Here is a 19,887-nt window from a genome sequence, read left to right as displayed (position 1 = left end):
GCCTGGCTTGACGGAGAAACCAGGAGAACAGCTGAGCATATTTACGACAGTGCACTTTTACTTTCGCCCTCTGGGGGGAGCCTCGCTGGAAAATCAACACCGGTTGCATAGTGTACCTTTAAGTTTTTCTTCTAAGATAAGGTTGTCTTATTTTTGCATTCTTTCTTTTGGAAAGAATGCAATTTGTAAAAACTCAATCTGAAAAAAAAGTTTATTTTGAGAAAAACTATTTTAAAAAAAATTAAGTAGGATACATACATCTGAAAATATATATATAAAAAAACACTCTTAAACGCTTGTTTTATTTCTGGGTTTCTATTTTTTTTTTATTTCAATGTACAAAATGTGTTTTTTCTTGCAACAATAATGGATCAAAATTCACTCCATACTAAAGTTAAAAGAATAAGGGTTACATAAAAGGGAAGCACAGAGTTGGAACTGGCAGCCGGGATTAACAGACATTAACACAGATGATGTTTTATGGAGATGCTGTGAGGTGAACACTCACTGTTCGGGGGTCTGGGGGGGTCTACTGGAGATGCAGCTGCGACACTCATCTGCAGCACTGGAGACCTGACCCTTCTCCCCGGACACACCCGCCTCAGACCTGTGCGAGTACACACACATACACTGACTCTGGCCATTTGAATAAGACACCAAATGAGTTAATTTGATGTGGTGAAATGAAGTGTAGAGTGAGCCGGGGTTAAAATATATGGCGTGAATTTTGTTCCATTTTTGTTGCAAGTAAAGAACACATTTTGTAAAAGGAAATTTGAAAAAAACAAAAACATTTTGTGAATGGAAATGGAAAAAAAAACTGCAATCCAGAAACTAATATTTGAAAAAAAAAAATTCCAAAAGGAAAAACTAACTTTCCGCTTTTCTCAAATTAAATATATATATTTTCAAATCTTTCCCACAACTTTTTCATATTTTTATTTTTTTTTTTATTTTTTTTTATTTTACTAATTGCAGTGTTTTCGATTTGGGTTTACTAGATCACATTTTTTTCACTTATGGGGTGGGCTTTCCCCTGGAGTGTGGAGTGAAGACACATTTCTATTGGTCCGTACGGACATGTTCTGTGCTGAAAAGAAAGCAATTTGTAACACTCAATCTGCAAAAACAAATAAAAAAATATAATTTAGAAATATACAATCTGTGAAGAAATGGAAGAAATAAAGTTTGGGAAACAAAAGATACAAATGTGACAAATTAAACTTTCGAAACATTCCTTTAAAAAGAACATTCTGAAAGTTTCATTTCTGGATTAATTTTTTTTTTTTACTTAGAAAACCTTGTTTGCAACAATATTGGAATAAAATTCACTCCATAAACTGCTTCGGCAAATAAAAAGGTTTAGCAAATCCTAAAATAAATTGAGGCATCTTCTACTACTATCTGTTGAACGTTTATAACTTAGACAAAAGTCGCCAAAACAACTCTGCTTGCATGCGAGGTTCACAAGCAGAGCTGTCGTCGTGAATATCATCGCATAGACCTCACACTGCAGATATATTGGAATCTGTGCTTAAATGTCAGCCAAACCCATTTACACAGGAACAGATAAAACCTTTCAATAAAACACACGTCCTCCGCCACATATCTGACTCAATAACCATTTGATACAACTATTTTCATTCATTTCAGACGTAACTATTCACTTATTTGTATTATATTAAACTTCACTTACAATATTTACCACTGTTTGGCGCCATTTACCTTTTACCTCTGAGCACAGAACAGCCGATTTGCTTGGACTCGCAATGAATCATGGGATACCCAAGACTACATAGGACCTTCAAAATGGGCAAAATGAATGATGCATTTGTCGGCTGCATAACGAGAAGTCTTCCGATCTGAACAGGCCTCGCTATGACATAATTGGCCGACGAATCTGGACTTCAGAGGAAGCAGCCGCTCAATTCAAACCCAGCAAACGTCTCCTTGAACCCCAGTTGGTCTCAGCAGATGGCCATTCACGCTCAGCCTGGTTCTACCAGAGGTTACTTCCTGTTAAAAAGGATTTTTTTCTCCACTATCGCTACATGCACGCTTGGTGTAAGGGATTGCCAAAGAGACAATGAGTTGATGCAATCAGTTTTCCTTAGACAGTAAATCTTAACCAATCTGACTGCTACTAGCAATTAATTGAACTGAATAACACTTTTCTAATTGCAACTTTTCTCAGTGCGAGTCTCTCCAGGTAGAAATTATTTTAAACATGAGAACACCAGAATGATCACAAAGACAAGACGTTGACATGAAGAAACGTTACTAAGTAGTGATGAAAGACATTTACTGTGATTGGATAAAAAGAGGTCTGTTTACATTTACGGAGAGGATTTAGCATTCATCAGAAAAAAACATGATGGTAATTATGGAATGAATTGTGTTCCATTATTGTTACAAGTGAAGAAGATTTTGAAAAAAAAAAAAAAAAAAAAAAAAAAAAAAAAACAATCCAGAAATGCAACTTTGAGAAATTTCAGTATAAAAAAATGGTTTTAAGAGTAGCTTTGCTGCTTTTCAGATTCTTTTCACTTTCCGGGGGCTTGCTTTCCTCTGGAGTAAGTAGTGAAGACTCAATTCTATTGGTTAGCATGGATGTTAGCAACATTTGTTTGGGGCTTGACGTGATGGAAATGCAATCTGTAGAATGCAGATTAAAAATAAAATAATCCATAAAATTAAATTTAAGAGACATTTGAAACAAAAGTTGAAAAAATAAAATATCAAACATTTTTTGAAAAAAATCTGTTTTGATAAAATAAAGCTAGAGAGTACTCTAAAAACCTTTTTTTGATTATTACATTTTAAAAGTCTCATTTCTGGGTTATAGTTTTTTCTCAAATTTTCATTTGGCCCACGTTTGTTGCTTGCAACAATATTGTGTGGCAAGGTGCGTAACCGCCAGGCAGGATTTGATCCCCAAACTCCCAAGTGAAATTGATGCGCACTGACCGGTCAGCCAAAAGGTTATCCCCCTGGCCAATTGGCATTGTCAGTCATATTGGCAAATGGAACAAAATTCACTACATAGCCACTCAAAAATAATTATAAGCCAATGCTTGTCCACTACCTCCTTGGTCCGAACTGTTTGCCATCATCCTTTTCATCAGGTTTCTTGGTGGCGGTGACCTTCTCGGCACTGTCTAGGAGTGCACTCAGCGCCACCCGCCGGAAAACATTTCCATGGGCCTCTTTTATAAACTGAACCAGCTGGCGGATATCGCAGTACAAACCCTGTGAAGGGAAAAAAAGAGCTATTGATGAATGAAACGGTGCCCAGATTGAAAGAGCTCCTGTGTCACTGAATGTGTGCATTGATGACTGAAAGACATCTTCTGCCTCCATTTATCTGATTACTACAGTGTGTTGAATTCATATTAATGTGTAATTAAAGACATTTTAATTAGTGGAAAAAATTGCACTAAACCAAAACTTTAGCGAACCCCATGCAGTACCACTGTGGACCCCCTGTTGAAGACCTCTGCTCTAGACTTTATCAAAGCACCAAATTCAGCCTGAGTGAGAGGTGTTTTTAGTTTTAGATTAAATTTTACCTTAAAAAGTGGTTGGGGTCTGACTTCATTTAGGGGTGATTGCATACGGGGTATGCAATGAAAGCCAATTCTAACCAAACATGTTTTGAACATCACAAAGTCATCCAATAATCAAACTTTGATGCTTGCCAACATTTAAATCAGAAGCACGTAGAAAGAGAGAGTGCAAGACGCCCTTGATGAGTTTTTTTTTTTAGCTAAAAAGTAAACCTCATAACATCCAATCAGTCGGATTATGATCCTACTTTGAAACATTCTTAGTTTTTCCAAGCAGCAGATCCCCGTATACAGGTAACAAGGGTGGCAGCTACGACTAAACCACCCAGGCACTTGGGGATTTCTCGCTGCCAATCATAGCGGCTGAAAGTAAAACACTTTCACTTTGCTTGTTGGCTACTTAAAAATACAGTCTCCTGGGTTTCTATGAAAAACTTGTAGAGTGTAACCATCATCTTCCAGGCAGCTCCTGGATCAGCTTCTACAATCGGTTGACATGCCTTGTTGAGCTGCAACCCATCAGCTCCTGCTGTGCCAAAAACACTTCAAAAAGTGGTAGTTACTTGAAACGTCCTGGAGAAACTTATGACGACAAACATCTACTTTGCTTTGCTTTGAGATCTGTTGTCATACCTTGAGCTTGTAAAAGTGCAAGACTAATAATTACCATCAGCAAATGTAAACAGGAAAACAGCTAAATAAATCTATCAGTCCGAGGTATCTGATCTTCTCAGAGAGGACTGGGTCTTCTATTTAGAGGAATTTTTACTGGATAATGTTGGTGTGTTGGCTAACCTTTGTATATTAGCAAATGATAGATGATTTGCTAACTGGTTAGCTAAAGCCGGGAATACACTGTGCGATTTTTTTCAATCATTGCACGCAGCTACAGCTCACACTGTACGACGAAACCGCAGAGTTTCACTAGAGTGAAATGCGCTGCCTTGGCAATTTGTGCAATTTTGTCCTACAAAGAAAAGGCGACAATGTATTCAAAGACATGGCTGAGCAAACATGTCTGTCAGTTTTACAGAAACAATTCCATTTCACCCGCATCCCGGCCATGCTTCTGTGTTTACATCTGAGAGGAAGAAGAACAAGGAGAATCCTTGTTTACACATGGAGCGATTTGGCCACAACGGTTGGGAGAAAATCAAACATGTTTGATTCCTGATCAGGAGGTGGTCGTTAGAGGCTGCTCGCCCCTCGTTACCCCCTGTACACTACACGACGCGTGATTAGGCTGAAAATAGGGCGGATCTGAAAATTCTTGCACAAAAAAAATGTGTAAGCCCGGCTTAATGTGGAAGGCTAATATTAGCCACTTTCAGTAGCCATCTTAGCAACTAAGGACACACTGATGACTAAGATGTTTGGATTTTGGATAGAGAAGACAGATGGTTGGAAAGAGGGGTGGAGGAAGCCATCTCTTGTTAAAAGTTGTGAGAAGAGAACAGAGGAGGAGGGTTGCTGTTTCAGCTTCCTAGCATCGACAACTCTGTCCCGGAACTCATTCTGAAGAGGTTACACAAGCAACTCATCACGATTCAAATGGGAAAACACCAAACCCACACAAAAACAGTATTCAACAACCAAACAGAATGGCAGGTGGGTCTTCGAAACAACAGTGCTCCAACTACTGATTGCTCTAGTTCGAGCTGACAGAATTGACTCAGAAATGTCGCTGATGTCCTCAGAAAAACTGAGCGAAAGGTAGTAAAGTTTTGTTGCCTCCGATTGAAGTTCTTTTTGTGGTTGCCATGACCTGGATGAATGGGAATTTACAGAGGCACGTTGTTTTTGTTCATGATGTGCGTTTGAGGCGGGATTGGTTCAAAGGATTTGAGGTTTAATAATACGACACAACCCATAACTGGGACCGCAGAAAAGCGAAGATCTAACCCTTCATCCCTTAAAAATCTCTATATCTGTTCACAAGTATTCACAAGTCGAATATATATGAGAACCCAAATGCCTAGAGCAGATGGAGCGATGGTTTCACGCCTCACTCACCAGGTTCTCGGGGCTGTGCAGCTCATGTGTAGTCGAGGCGCAGCGGGTGATAAGGGACTTAAACATGCAGCCCACCACCACTGCCTCCATGTTCTGCGCCAGCGACTTGTTGTCCCCTGTGGCGAAGTTGTTACCAAAGCCCGCCTTGTCTGGAAGCAGCAGGAAGGCAGGAAAAGACCATGGATGATTACAGGAGGTAGTTTAGTCATTGGGATGAGAGGGTAAAGGGGACAGTACTGACCAGCTTGAGCATTGAGAGCCCATACAACAGAAAAGAGCCAGGGGGAGCGGGGCAAAGGAAAGGGGTTCATAAAGCATATGAGGAAGAAGCAAACTTAAAAAGATTTTTGGGGAGAAAATAGGGAATACATGCAAGTGACTGATGCCTGCTTCAAAAACAGAGTAAGTCTGCGTCCATTTAGCTGAAGCCAGATTCAACCACACAGGTGTCAATTTAGGAGTTGCAGGCGAGTTTGTCACTTTCGAACAGAGTGAGGGGTGCAGCGATGAAAGCGGTGTCTAGGGAAGGATCTGATTGGGTGAGTATAGCCATCGTATTGCTTATGTTATTGACTGGTATTAATCATCAATCGTGTGTATCTACCGATGTTTCTTTTTTTCGCCCTCCTGGACCTCTCACCTGCACTGCCGTACTCTGCAAGAGAAAAGAGGCGGGGCACAAGTTGATTGACATCAGGCCAGCACAAATACGTAAGGTGGTCATGGCACCCCACCTCCGCCAGGAAGTGACCCCAAGATGCACACAGTCGAAAATAAAAACACAACAACAACAAGAACTGAAGAAGGTGCCCTGTTCACTTTCATCAATAAAACACTCATCGCTTCAGTAACTTGCCAATTGCAAAGTATTTTGTACAAAAATGATGGACGGTTGCAGCAAAAGTACAAAATATTTGAATGTCTCAAAGCAAAACTGGACAACTGGGTCTCAATTCTCTGTAGCATGGTATTGTCATCAAAATTAAGACTATTGCACACCTCAGAGGCTATATCCTTTCTGATGCCAGCTGCTGATCTGATTAATGAAAGGCTGGCACCGCCAAAAGGACAAACATGTGCTGCCAGGTTTGGAAAATAAGAAGTTGGAGCTGGTGACTGAGAAGGAGAGAATTCTTCTGGGGACTAGGATGCTGGTCAGTCACTGAACTTCCTGCTGTTCATTAGAACAGATATATTGGGGTCTATGCAAGGCTAACTCCAGCCTTTCCAGCGCTAACACCAGTATGTCCAAGACAAACGCCAGTCTATCCAGTGCTAACACCAGTCTATCCAGTGCTAATACCAGTCTTTTCAATGCCAACTCCAGCCTTTTCCAGTGCTAACACCAGTCTATCCAAGGCTAACGCCAGCCTTTCCAGTGCTAACGCCAGTCTATCCAGGGCTAATGCCAGCCTATCCAGTGCTAACACCAGTCTATCCAAGTCAAACGCCAGCTTTTCCAGTGCTAACACCAGTCTTTTCAAGTCAAACGTCAGCCTTTCCAGTTCTAACACCAGACTATCTAAGTCAAACGCCAGCCTATCCAGCACTAATGCCAGCCTATCCAGCACTAACACCAGTCTATCCAAGGCTAAATCCAGCCTTTCCAGTGCTAGCACCAGTCTATCAAGGGCTAACGTCAGCCTTTCCATTGCTAACACCATTCTATCCAATGCTGACTCCAGCCATTCTAGTGCTAACACCAGTCTATCCAAGTCAAATGCCAGCCTTTCAAGTGCTAACATCAGTCTATCCAAGGCTAACGGCAGCCTATCAGTGCCAACACCAGTCTATCCAAGGCTTACGCCAGCCTATCAGTGCTAACACCAGCCCTTCCATTGCTAACACCAGTCTCTCCAAGGCTACCGCCAGTGCTAAAACCAGTCTTTTCGGGGCAAACGCCACCCTAACAAAGGCTAAAGCCAGCTTATCTGTGCTAATGGACAGAATAGGAATGGGCAATCCATCGGGTGGCCAGCATAGGCCTTTCCAAAGGTGAATATTTTTTTACTTAGTTACAGGCTCAGCTTGGTTACCGATGCCAGCCTGTCATTAATTAGATCAGTAGTTTGCATCAGATTTGACAACGCCTACGCTAAGGAAGCAGAGAGCACTGGGTGGCTAATTGTCTCAATTTTTATATCACAGTTTTAGTGCCAAAATTAAGACTTTGGCTATAGACTATGCCATGCTTTGGCATCCACAATTATATACACAAAGCTAAAGTTATGAGAAATTATAGATAAAAGTGGTGGAATAGCGCTTAGTTACCTATGCCGGCCTATCACTGATCAACTCAGTAGCTGGCATTGTGTGTGCAATAGTCTTAAAGTTGCTACCATTATCACATCATAAATGTTGGCGTAAATACCACACCATAGAGTAAAACCATGATTTCGGCACTAATGCAATGGAAGAAGCTGCGTATTGGCAAGTGTACGGAATGGGATGAGTAAGTGAAAAAGTCAGGATTCAACTTATTCGGGTTGATGAAGAAAAAAAAATAGATGCATGTAAGCAGGAGGAAAACATCAAAAACGACAAGCAAAGACAAGTGGAAGGAGGACAGGGAAAATACAAATATATTCACACAGGTAGGGCTGGGATGTAAAGTCAAGGTGCAGGGTGAGACAGCAGGGTTGAAATCTAGCTTTTTAAAATTATATATTTAACTTTTGATGACACATTCCTTTACAGAGACTTTCATCGTGAGCCATAGGAACATTAGTTGTTAGGTAATCAGCTCGATTATTGTTACAAGTGAAAAAAAACATTTTGAAAAGGGAAATTTGGAAAAATATGTAAATGAAGGACATTTTTTAAACTTCTTATATAGCCTATTTAATTTTTTCAAATAAAAATTTTCTGAACTTAGCTTTTTTATATTGCACAAACGCACAGATTTAATTGACAACAATTTAGTTTTTTTTTGTGTTTTTATGACAGCATCCCAAATGTCAATTTTTGCTACACAAACATTTAACACCAATTTTGGTTGATTCGATTTATAAAGTTTTACTATCAGGCTTGCAATTGCAATATTTTTGCTTACTGTATGCTTACTTTTTCAGTCCCTTACTAGGGTTCCCTCTTCCTGACTATTAGTAGAGTCCCTTATGGTTTAAAAAAACTTTTAGGATTTTCAACATCTAATCATTTGTATCTATTGTCTCAACTTAACTGATCGACAAGCCGACATCCTTAAATTTTCCAATCTTCTCAATTTCAATGTCAGCATTGATTTTTTTTTATTTAACCAAACCTATTTTTAATAGACATCCCAAACTGCAGGTTTTTACCAATTTTATTATTCTGAATAGCATGGTGAATTTTTTTATCTCACTCATAACAACCTTCTTGTCTAAAACCAGGGTTTTTATGTGACTATAACCTTTAAATGTTCCTTCCTGTGTTATTTTTTAAACTGTTAAACCTTACATGTAGCTTTTACATTAGCAAATTTCTCTTTAAGTTGTCCTTATATACACACCGACAACTTATGCATCTAAACTTGTAACATATTTAAATGTTTGAATCTTAAAATGCCAAAATTCAAGTAAAAACTTTGTAATTATTATAAAGGTTTCTTTAAGAAATGAATGTAGATTTGAATGGCTGTAGGCAGGAAGGATCTCCTGTAGAGGTCTGTCTTACAGCACTTCTGGAGATGCCTCTGATTGAGTACACTGTTCTACATGTATTCTAAGGTCTGGGCCTGTTTGCTAATGTTAACATTTTCTTCAGCAGGGGAACTATTTTTGGAATAAATAAAACCATACTGTCTAAAAAGCATTGCGACGTTTTCTTTCCTATTTATTCCCTTACAATTGTTCAACACGTAAAAATAGCTTTCTCTCATTTAAAAGTTTTTAGTAAATAGAGGAAATTGACTATGAGAGAGTGATTTGTGTCGTATTCTCTGAGCATGTGCAGTCTATTTGATGACTTTCTTGTCATCTTATGACTTTATTTTGTAATAGTACGACTTAACTCTTGAAATGTTCCACTTTAATTATTTACTGCTACAATTTTACCCTCATAGACTTAAATTTACAGACACATTTACGACTAATTTCGTTGACATCAATTTTTTAATTTTTCTCACCTTAGCACTATAACCTCTGAATAAGAAAGTGGCGAATGGTTTCAGACATTAAAAACACTTAGCATTTTGCTAATGGACGTTTGCTACATTAAACATTGTTTATGCTGGTCTTTACTGATGTTTGTGGCCTTTGAGACAGTAAACATACTAATAGTTCCAAACTTTACACATATAACCAAATGATAATAATCATGTTTTTAATGGCATAGTGTTTTTTGTTACTAACATTTTCTTATATGAGATTTAACATCAAATGTTTAAGAATGCAATTTTATATTCTGCTGATAATGTTTTCAATGAATTCATTGTCATAAAAACTTAATATGAGGAAGATATTACTTTTCATTTTATAAAAATTGGGTTTGCGTTTATATTAGGATATGTGTGGGCTTAGACCTGAAAAGTCTCACACTTAACTATCTGTACTTTACTTGTTTTGTCAAGCAAAAAGCACGGATTGCTAGCATTAGCTCATATTTGCGTTATCTAATTTTTAATAATAGTCTGTCTTTTATTAAACATGTTTCTTCCAAACAGGTTAAAAACGTTATATGCTGTGATGTTTACTGCAGTGAACTTTGTTTATTTCTACTTTTTTATTAACATGGTGTCACAGTTTTGGTTCTATTTTCTTTGCTCCTGTTTCTCTTTTTCTAATGTTTTCTTTGCTCCTTGCTTTCTATTTTTTGTGGTTAAATTCTTATTTTGTCGTGTTTTCTGGTTATTTTCAGTTTCCAGGTTTTTATTTGTTGCCCTCTGCTGCCCTCTTGTGTTCTCCTTTTTCCCTAGCTCCTTTCCTGTTCTGCTCTGTTCACACCTGCTCCCAATCTGCTCTTTGTTTCAGTCTCCCTTAAATACACTCTCTGTTCAGTTCCTCAGTGCTAGTTCCTCGTCTAACTTCCTCCATCTCTGTCTCTCTGAGTCTTCCTCCACGTGATAGTTTCCCCCCCCGATGTCTCCATGGTTTCTGGTTTGTTTGACTTTCATTTCATGTTTTGATTTTTGGATTTTGGATTCCTGCCTCAGTTGTTTGCTTACTCTACATTAAATTATCAAGAAATTTACCTCTGCCTCCCTGCCTCTGCATTTGGGTCCTCTAACCACAATCAAATCCTGACACATGGTTTCTTTTGTCAAAGCTAACTTCGAGAACTCTGTCTCAAACTCATTTTAATGCCATATGAATATGCCTGCATTTTCATACCTTGTCAAAATACAAGGTATCTATTTATTAATCAGCTCTTGGGAAGCTGGAGATGAATTGGCACTAACGGGTTAGCAAACTAAATTTGATGGTGAGCATGCTAACATGCCTGCTAAAGTTGCATGTTAACATGTGAGCATGTTATATCCCTAACGCTCCATCCTACAAAATACGCTTTTTTAAACGGCAATAATTTTTACTTTTCAATTTGTTCCAGTTACTGTATGTGGTTTGAATGTAAATTTTTTCTCTTTGGCTGGGGGAATGGGGGCTTGCGTCCCACTTGGATACGCCACATACTCACTGTCAGTAATGGGCTCCATGCAGAAGCCCAGCAGTGCGTGCAGGAAGTCCACAATGTTATTGAGAGAGTCTTTGTTGACATACTCGCGCATCGTTTGGCGAAACTGCACCTTGTCCAGCTTATAAAGATTAGTCAAGCAGTTTTGGGCCTAAAACGAAATATATTTAGAGAATAATAGAAAAGGGTATTTTTTGGATATGTAGAATAATATTCAAAACAAAATAGACAGAATAATGTTTCAGAAGCAAATGTTTTTCGCGACCAAGTGTCCAACCTGCATCCTGAGCCGATCTCCTGATAGCCCTCGATGTCCCTCCCCGCATCCGTAAGCACAGCCCAGAGACTTGACTATCTTAATCAGCATGGTTAAAGCCAGGCGGTGGGTGCTAAAAGCAGAACCCTCTTCCTCCTTTTAAAGAATCGAAAGACGAAAACCGAGCTTTAGATATCACAGCTGACATTAAACTCAAGAAATTCACTCCGAAACCCACCTTTTTGTCATTATCCTTGTTATTTTTCACATCATCCTTGCTCCCCTGCCCGCTCCCTCCTCCACTCCCCCCCCCCCCGCCTCCATCTCCTCCCCCGCCGGCTCCTGAAATCGCTCCCCCACCCTGAGCACCCCCTCCAAGGCTTTGCCCGCTTGAGTCTTTGGCACGAGCCTCCTGGTTTTCCTTGTTATCAGGCTTGGACAGCCTCTTCCCCATCCCGGGGACTACCCCCAGCTGCAGCAGGCAGTCAATGATGTTAAGTGCCACGTCGCAGATCCTGGAGCTGATGTCGTGACTGAGTACGGCATAAACAGCCCGCAGGACGGCCTAATAATAAAAATGAAAAAAAAAAATGGTAGATTGCATTTAAACACCTGGTCAGGTAAGATGCCGGGGTAGTTTTGGTTAGTATACTCACCGTTAGGTCCAACATGCCATTTTTCAGCACAAAGTTATTGGTTCCCTCTATGTTCTCGCCCTCTTCCAGACAGGAGTAGTTGATACAGGAGTCGGTGAGGCTCCGGGGGAGGTTGGTGCAGGCCAGTGGTTCCACGGGGATCTCGGGCGCAGTGACCGGGTTGCACAGTTTCTTCATATGCTCGGTAAAGAAGTCGGCGTAGCCCACGTTGAAGGACGCAACGGTTGTGTTGAACGCTGCCATGGTGATGGTCGAGATCTGGGAACGGACTTGAGGGAAACAGTGGGATAAGCAATGTTTTGACTCAAAAACATGGGTGGATATTAAATAAAAGTGAGATTGCCAAACATTTGTGCAAAAATAAGGTTTTCCCATAATGAATTTATAATTTTTTATTTCTCCATTCAATTAGGCTTCTGTTCTTGTTTTATTTTCAAATGATTTTTTCTTTATTTACAGTATTTAACCCTTTTCAGAAGGCAAGGCTCTTTAACGTTAGCACTTTAAAGTTTACATTTTAACGTTGATGTGTGTATGCCTCAGAGCCTGAAATGTCAGTAAAAACAGCCAACATCTCAGAAGGACAACGATTAAAGTTTTCAAAACTGTCTTTTTGATGTAATTTTTAATCTATGAAAACAACTAATGTCTTAGTTTTTTCTCATTTATAGAAATTCTTAAAGTTTTTTAAAATAATTTGTCCATTAGACCTTAAGTTATGTTGTTTTTCAGTAACATGCTCTTATTAAAATAAATTGTACTTTTCCCCTTGATTTCAAGACTTAATATTTTTCTATCTCAAAATTTGGCAACATTTTTTTTTTTTTATTCCCGGAAGGTAAAGTACAGCTTTTAGGTGGTAATTATTGTTTATATATATTTAAATGTTAACATATTATTTTTTAGCCACAAACTAACTGAATGTTGCCCATGCCAAAACATTTTTATTAGTGTTATTTTTATATTTCAGCTATCAATTATCTATTTGTAGGTCATTCATTTTCTTAATTAATTTATACATTTAAAAATTATACCACACATTTTTCATCAACCTCTTGTTTAAATAATTGATCTTAGAGTACACCCAAGAAATAATATATATAAAAAAGCAATAAATGTATAAGTATATAAAAAGGAATAACAGATAATGACTCACCAGGCACTTAGAACATTAGATCACTTTTAATTTATATTCATCTAATTTACATGGCTGACAGAAAAATAGAAGTAAATGATTAAAATGTTCACAAATGAAAGAAAAACTACAAAAAAAGATTGCTTAGTCTTGGAATTTGAAGTCAGACTGAAACAAGACCTTGAATTGTTTTATTTCTTTTTTTCTTTTTTTTTAAAGCATATAAAAGGCCTTAAACTTTTTTTAAATTGTGTTTTGATGCAAATAACAAACAAACAATGTTGAAAAAATTAATGTTACAATTTTGGATCACAGAAAACTTGGTCTCCAATTAATTGCATTTTTTTATTTTGCTCTTTTTAATATCAAAGATAGAGTTTTATTCTACAAATATGTGCCATTTTGCTACCTTTAAATCAGCTATATTATTAGTGCGAAAATTAACTTCCGGTCATAATAACATCTATTTATTTCAGTGGCATTTTAGGGCTTCTGTAGCCTCCTACTTAATACAATAAGAAAAAGGCAGAAATAAAATCAGCATTTCTTTTTAGTAAAAGATTAAATTACTATGGGGAATTTTCCTTTGAAAATCTGTTAGAGTTCTTAATGCTGCTTTTCATTTATTTGAGTTAAATGCCAGCCATGTTTTTTGTGTGAATTTGCACTGCGTAAATAATAGACCTCTTACATGCTGCTGCAGCAGTCGTCAGCGGAGCCCCATATTTCTACTCCACTTTAAAAGTAACTGCTTACTGGTCAATAAATATAATTCTTAGACTTTTTCTATATTTTTAACCTAGAAAAAAATTGATAGAACTTCTGCAAAAAGCAGCAAGATCTAATAGATGTGAAACTTTAACCCCCCCTTTCCAAACATCTCTTAGCTGATGGCCTCACCTTCCTTCACCGTGTTGTCGCTGTGGCTGTTGGAGTGGTCGGGCATGTCTCGGAGTAGTGAGTGGTGGGAGTGGGAGTGTTTGGCGCTCAGGCTGTCGGCGTCTGCAGCTGTGTCCGTGCTGCCCCTGCGTGTGAATTTGCCTGCAAAGCAATGCCCACACGAGAGCGTTCAAACACTCGTTTTTTTGTTTTCAGAAAAACCTGGACAGCAGATGCTGCTTGAAGTAGATGAGCTGGAAAATTTGCATCTGTGACCTGAAAGGTTTCTCAGCAGCTCAGAAAGAGAACTTTTCCTTTTTGGCATTATTATTGTAGAAATAAAATGGGTACAATTACGTTAATTATAATGATATAAAAAAAAAAAGGCTATTTATTTAACTTGCTGACCGACGTTAAACTAGAATGCAACACTAATGGCATTGTTGACATACAAAAAATGTCTACAGCACACATTTTAGACCTTATTTAGGGTCTAACAATGTTTTATATGGCTCAACAACCTGAGACTCATGAATACAAGGCCTTAAAAAAGTCAGTTACCCTCTCCAGGGAAAACAAAAGGTTCTTGAGCCTTTAGGAAATTTGAAATCACAGGTTGTCGGAGCTTATTAGCTGAACCTTCTGACTCACCAAGCCAAAGGGCAAAAGCATTATCACCTACCCATGATGGTAGCCTGCCAGCCACCGCGGTCCAAAGCCCGCCGGTCGTCCCCCAGCCCCGAGAAGCTTCCGAAGGAGAAGGTGCTCCGCGTGGGAGAGACGTCCAAATGGTCGTCATGAAGCAGGAACGGCACACCCATCCGCCGCTGGCGCTTCTTCCCAGTGTGATGGAAGGGGATGGAACCTTTTCTCTCCCTGTCCTCCTTTCGGTTCTTGAACTACGCAGAGAAATGGCGACGTCAGTTTGTTTGGTCCTCATTTCCTCTTAGCAAAAGGAGAATCCCTCTTTGGGTACAAACCCACCGTCTGACCCTCACCTTCTTGAAGATGTTCATACCCAGGTCAGAAGACAAGTCTGGCACGGCCTGTCGACGCAAGTTGGTGAGTGATACTTTCGCAAAGGTCTCCGTGCTCAAAGATTTGCCTTCTTCGTTGCACTTCAGACTCATGTCCTGTGAAACAGTAAAAAACATTATTGGAAAATCTGTAAAAAAACTTATTGGAAGAAAATACATCAGAAATAATATAACTTGAAAAAAAAATGTTCTTAGCACTCCATAATAAAACACCTGTGTGGGGAACTTGAGCTGGTGGAGAGTCATTTCTTAGGAGAGTGGTTAACAGCTAATCAAAAATAATAAAGAGTACCACCTATTAATACAAGTTAATATAAGCAAATATTGTCTCTTTTGTTTGTTTTTTGCTACATCATCTCATATTTACTGAGTTCCCTCTGGTCTTTGAATTCCTTAGTGGGAGTCGGCATATGTTAGTTTCGGGCGATTTTATAAACAAACTCTAGAAATGAGACCCCAGATTGGCGACTAAAAAGCAGAAGCTATGTTGTAGCAGCATCCCTGTACAATGATAGTGCCACCAACACATTTTACATAGGAGTTACGGCGCTTATGAGGAAACTTTTGTACTTCTCCGTCTTACAAAAGGTCAAAATGACCAAAGTCAGAAGATGTCGCTGTTTGTTTGCGGTCAAACTGTGCTGATTAAGATCCTCTAAAGTGGACCTGCTTGCCACTACCTGAGTCTTGTGAGTGTTGACCAGCGATGGAGTTGCGGCCACCATGGAGCTGCTCCGTGGCCGTGGCAGAGGGATGACCAGGGGTTCCGGGGTACGTTCGGGTCTCTCCTCCATGATCTGCTTTAACCGCTGCAGGTAGTACATGAGGGCCCAATGCACGCCCTCCTCCGTCCAGTGGGGCTGAAGCAGGCAACGCAGCACAGCAACGTCAAAGTAGGTGGCGTACCGCGCTCGATGGGCCAGAGACGCCGGCAAACCAGCAGGAGCCGAAGTCCTTGAGATCAAAAAGATTAAACCTTTAGCATAAATTAGCCCTTCGTTAGGATTTGAACAGATTTTGAGGTCAAAACTGAAGTCCTCAGCAGAATGCTTGTTGAGACGATTGTTATTTTCGGCCATCAACACTTTACTTTAATAAGCTCAAATGAAACTAGCTCTAATTTAAGGGAAAAAACAAACAAAAAAAGTGATGAAAAGGTTAAGAGGCAAAAAAAGTTTCAGATTGGAGACAATTTCATAAAGCGAGAATAATCGCCCTTCTGGGCTTGACAGTTGTTGGAAGAAGTTTTTGCTAAGCATCTTGATCAGACGTCCCTAGTTGGTTGGAGGAGACATAGAGGATATGAAGCTATGCCTGTCTCCATGTCCAGAATGAATAAAAAACAAAAGAAACAAGAGAAAATGAGAGTTTTCCTTCAACTCTTCAAATTAAACCAAATTTCTTCATCTATCTTAACAGAATCACCACCCCAGTCCATGGCAAGGCGACGGCTCTGAATAACACACTCTCCGTCCACTCATTTGAAGACTTGATGCTAATATCTCATATCAGTTTTCCTTGTGAATAATCCTTCTCCATATTTCTCTATAGCAAAGGAATAAAACCATAAAGAAATGGTTATGCAATTGCTCTAAGATTAACAGCCATCATTGCTGACTTTTCTAAGATGGTTGTCATTTCGCCCTGATGTTGTGTTTACACACACCTGCTAATTCCGTCTTAAACAAAGCCATTTGGAAGGGTATAATAAGGGTTTATATGGGAAAGGTTTAATTTTCCTTATTTTATTCTATCTTATCATATTATATTTTGGTTTGCTCTATTGTAAAAAGTTGCACTACAAGAAACGAATTTCCCACAAGGGATTAAAAAAGTAATGATTCTGATTTTGCATCTTGTTTCTTTCTAACTTCAATTCCCAATTTTAAAACATAATAATGGGCTTGTTACGGTCATTGCTGATTTGTTAACTAACACTGTCTTATCTCCCACATGCATGGGGTAATTATGCATCGTTGCAACTCGCCGATTTATTCATTTCTTGCTTTGTCTCCCAACAGATGAAGCTTTCCATTTAGGTATTGTGGTAAGAAGCTACTGTCTCTCATAATCAGGGTCATTATAAATGCCAAGCTGTACAGTAGATGTAATAAAGATGTAATAAAGTATATTCAAATTATATTTCATACCGTGCATTTGCTCACTTATTGTAATCATAATTAGAGTTTAAATTATCAGTTTTATTTCAAACAAACCCCACCGGCTCCTGTCTGTCTTGCTGTGAAGCTGGCAAGTAGAAATCTTGGTGGCCACAATGCAAGAAGTCTTGGTGGCCACAATGCAATGCGCTGCTCTCAGTAGTGAAGGGAAAGTAGAGACGACAGTTTAGTTTTACCAGCTTAGCAACTTTGTTGCCATATTATGGGACTTCTCAGATGCGTTGAGCAACTTTTTGGATCTTTTCGTGTTTCAAAAAAGCAGCTAGAGCCAAATATAGTGCATTTTTTCTCTGTTTTTGGAAAGTTCAGCGACTTCACCTGAATTCCTTAAAGCCAAGCATACAATTGTTTTTGAGACAATTTTCCAGTCATGCGACAAGTTTGGGGGATCGGGACGAACAAATTGTGTGTCTTGCAGTATTCAAGGGGGTCAAAGAAGGTGATGTCATGACGAGCTCCTTATCAGAAATCTTAGGTCGCAAGAAAATCAAACCTTTGATATTTTGGTCTTGGCTAATGAAAGAATCGCATGTTGAATCGGTCATACTGAGACTGAGAACTCTTTCCTCTGAGATTTTGAGATTACGCATGGGCAAAAAAAAAAAAAGAAGTGTCTTATGTTTTTCTAGCTACCTCTTCTTATTGCACGATTCTTTAATGTACTGTACGTTAGAATAGATATCAGATTGCATACACGCATTGGTTTATACAGAGTGAGGACATACAAACTGTGAATTTTATAACTCTGCGATCGATTTGCACAATCTGACTTTGGGCTGTAAGCAACGATTGAAAATATCAGAAATGTATCCCAGGCTTAAGGGCTGTTAATATCTTCCTATATCTCTCAGTGCTGTGTCACAGCCACAGAAAAAGCTGCTCTTGCTCTCTCCCTACTTCCATACATGTTGTCTTAAAAGACACAAAAAGAGTTACTATGAGTCTCTCCCTACTTTCCCAAACGTTAACTCGAAGACACAGAAAGGGATTCTATGAATCTCTATGAAGAGGGGAGTGGTGGCCTAGTGGATAGGGCCTACAGCTTGGAATCCTGAGGTTCTGAGTTCGAGCCCCAGATTGCCACTCTGTGTCTCCGAGTAAGACCCTTAACCCGTGACTGTGCCCAACGAAGGCAGCCCATATGCAACATTGTGTGTGCAAAGTTGCAGATGATTTCGCCATTGATTACAAAGCAGGATATATTCCTAATGTTAATGTAGTTTTTAATCAAGTCCCTTTTTTCTGAAACGGTTACAGTAAAAAAATGACCAGCTTGAATCCCTAATTCACCTCGTAATGCGTGGCGAATAAATGAACTACCGAAGTTTGCCCACCACCGAAAAAAAAAGACATCCTAGAGGAAGCCCTGAATATTGCAAACTTTTTCCCATTTCAAAACACAATAAGGCATCCAGACAGACTGCTGCTACTGTCGTTACTACCTGGCATTTGGTTCTGATGCTTTCTCATATAGATTAATTAATAATGGGTCGTCCTATGATTGATTTTTGACTTCCATTTTGAGGATAAAGTCAGAAGCCCATGAAGGAATTCCTTTCTACCCTGGCGCTGTGTTAATGCACACCTTCCTGCTTTAAAGGTGGTCATACTGATCATAACAAGCTGATGAGGTGAGATAAAGTAAGTGATATACTTTTAAAACCAGAGAAAAGATTGACACCATACAGACAAACTCAATCCCTCTGACAGTGCTGCATAGACTATATACTGCGTAAATATAAATCATAGCGCCCATTACTGCCCTGACCGAGAATCTCATTTTGGGATATGGGGTTATATTTGGAAAGATATTTAATGGGACAACGTATGACGCAACTCGGTGTCCGTGGTGTTTAGACCCACTTTTGACAGTCTGACAACTCTGCTTCGTCTTGCCTCTTTTGAATTTTCGCATCAATTATATGTAAAAAAAAAAAAAAAAAGAAAAGCATCTCCTTCCTGTTTGATGTAAAGACTTGTTAAGTTTTAACCGGAGTAGCTCCAGAACTGTTATACAAAAAGCTATTGACCGCTTTACCGGCATTTCTTTGCATATAACAATACTACCCTACTCCTGTTGAACAGGCCTTGTTGTCCACTCCTGCCACAATGCCTCATTAATAATACATCAAAGAAGGACGGAGAACAAGGGCAAAGTCCCCCTTCAGCATCGCAGGGAGATAGGGAGCCTTGGCATACGTGAGTTCACTATAAATAAGCTGGAATGAAGGTCAGCGGCTGCTGCAGAGCTCTACTGTGGAGAAACGTATTGAAAACGGCGAGAAGGGGAGCGAGAGATGCAGGGATGCTGGTATAATGCCGGCTCCTTTTTGCTGCTCCTCTGCTGTTGTGTTAGGTTGCCACGGAAACCGAGTGACGACAGTCCCCAGCACACTAATCGTTAAGAGACGGAGGAGAGATGCAGCGGCGGTGAGATGGCGAGGGGGTTGCCGTGGAAACTGCCTCCACATCGGGAGTGCTCGGAGAGAGAGGCGCGGACCGTGGCGCCGCGGGACAGGGCCGGAAGGAACGCATTAATCACCCCTCTAAAGCTA

At 39.5% G+C, this 19,887-nt stretch overlaps 1 protein-coding gene across 1 annotated transcript in view; it reads right to left on the bottom strand.

The window, feature by feature from the left end:
* The window catches only part of unc80 (unc-80 homolog, NALCN activator), an 88,546-nt gene that overhangs the window by 58,179 nt on the left and 10,480 nt on the right, over positions 1-19,887 (bottom strand). Inside the window, exons 8-18 of the mRNA XM_015388797.1 lie at positions 15,833-16,106; positions 15,114-15,248; positions 14,798-15,014; positions 14,137-14,277; positions 12,102-12,370; positions 11,684-12,010; positions 11,467-11,601; positions 11,193-11,340; positions 5,580-5,728; positions 3,086-3,249; positions 509-607 (exon numbers count right to left, since the gene is read on the bottom strand). Of these exons, the coding sequence (XP_015244283.1) occupies positions 509-607; positions 3,086-3,249; positions 5,580-5,728; positions 11,193-11,340; positions 11,467-11,601; positions 11,684-12,010; positions 12,102-12,370; positions 14,137-14,277; positions 14,798-15,014; positions 15,114-15,248; positions 15,833-16,106 (2,058 nt within the window). The remainder of the gene's footprint in view (positions 1-508; positions 608-3,085; positions 3,250-5,579; positions 5,729-11,192; positions 11,341-11,466; positions 11,602-11,683; positions 12,011-12,101; positions 12,371-14,136; positions 14,278-14,797; positions 15,015-15,113; positions 15,249-15,832; positions 16,107-19,887) is intronic.

Source organism: Cyprinodon variegatus, unplaced genomic scaffold (assembly GCF_000732505.1).
Source record: "Cyprinodon variegatus isolate N-32 unplaced genomic scaffold, C_variegatus-1.0 Scaffold435, whole genome shotgun sequence".
In the NCBI taxonomy this organism is placed as follows: Eukaryota; Metazoa; Chordata; class Actinopteri; order Cyprinodontiformes; family Cyprinodontidae; genus Cyprinodon; species Cyprinodon variegatus.
The sequence above is the reverse complement of the archived record's forward strand: the minus strand, read 5'-3'. Positions and strand labels throughout refer to the sequence as shown.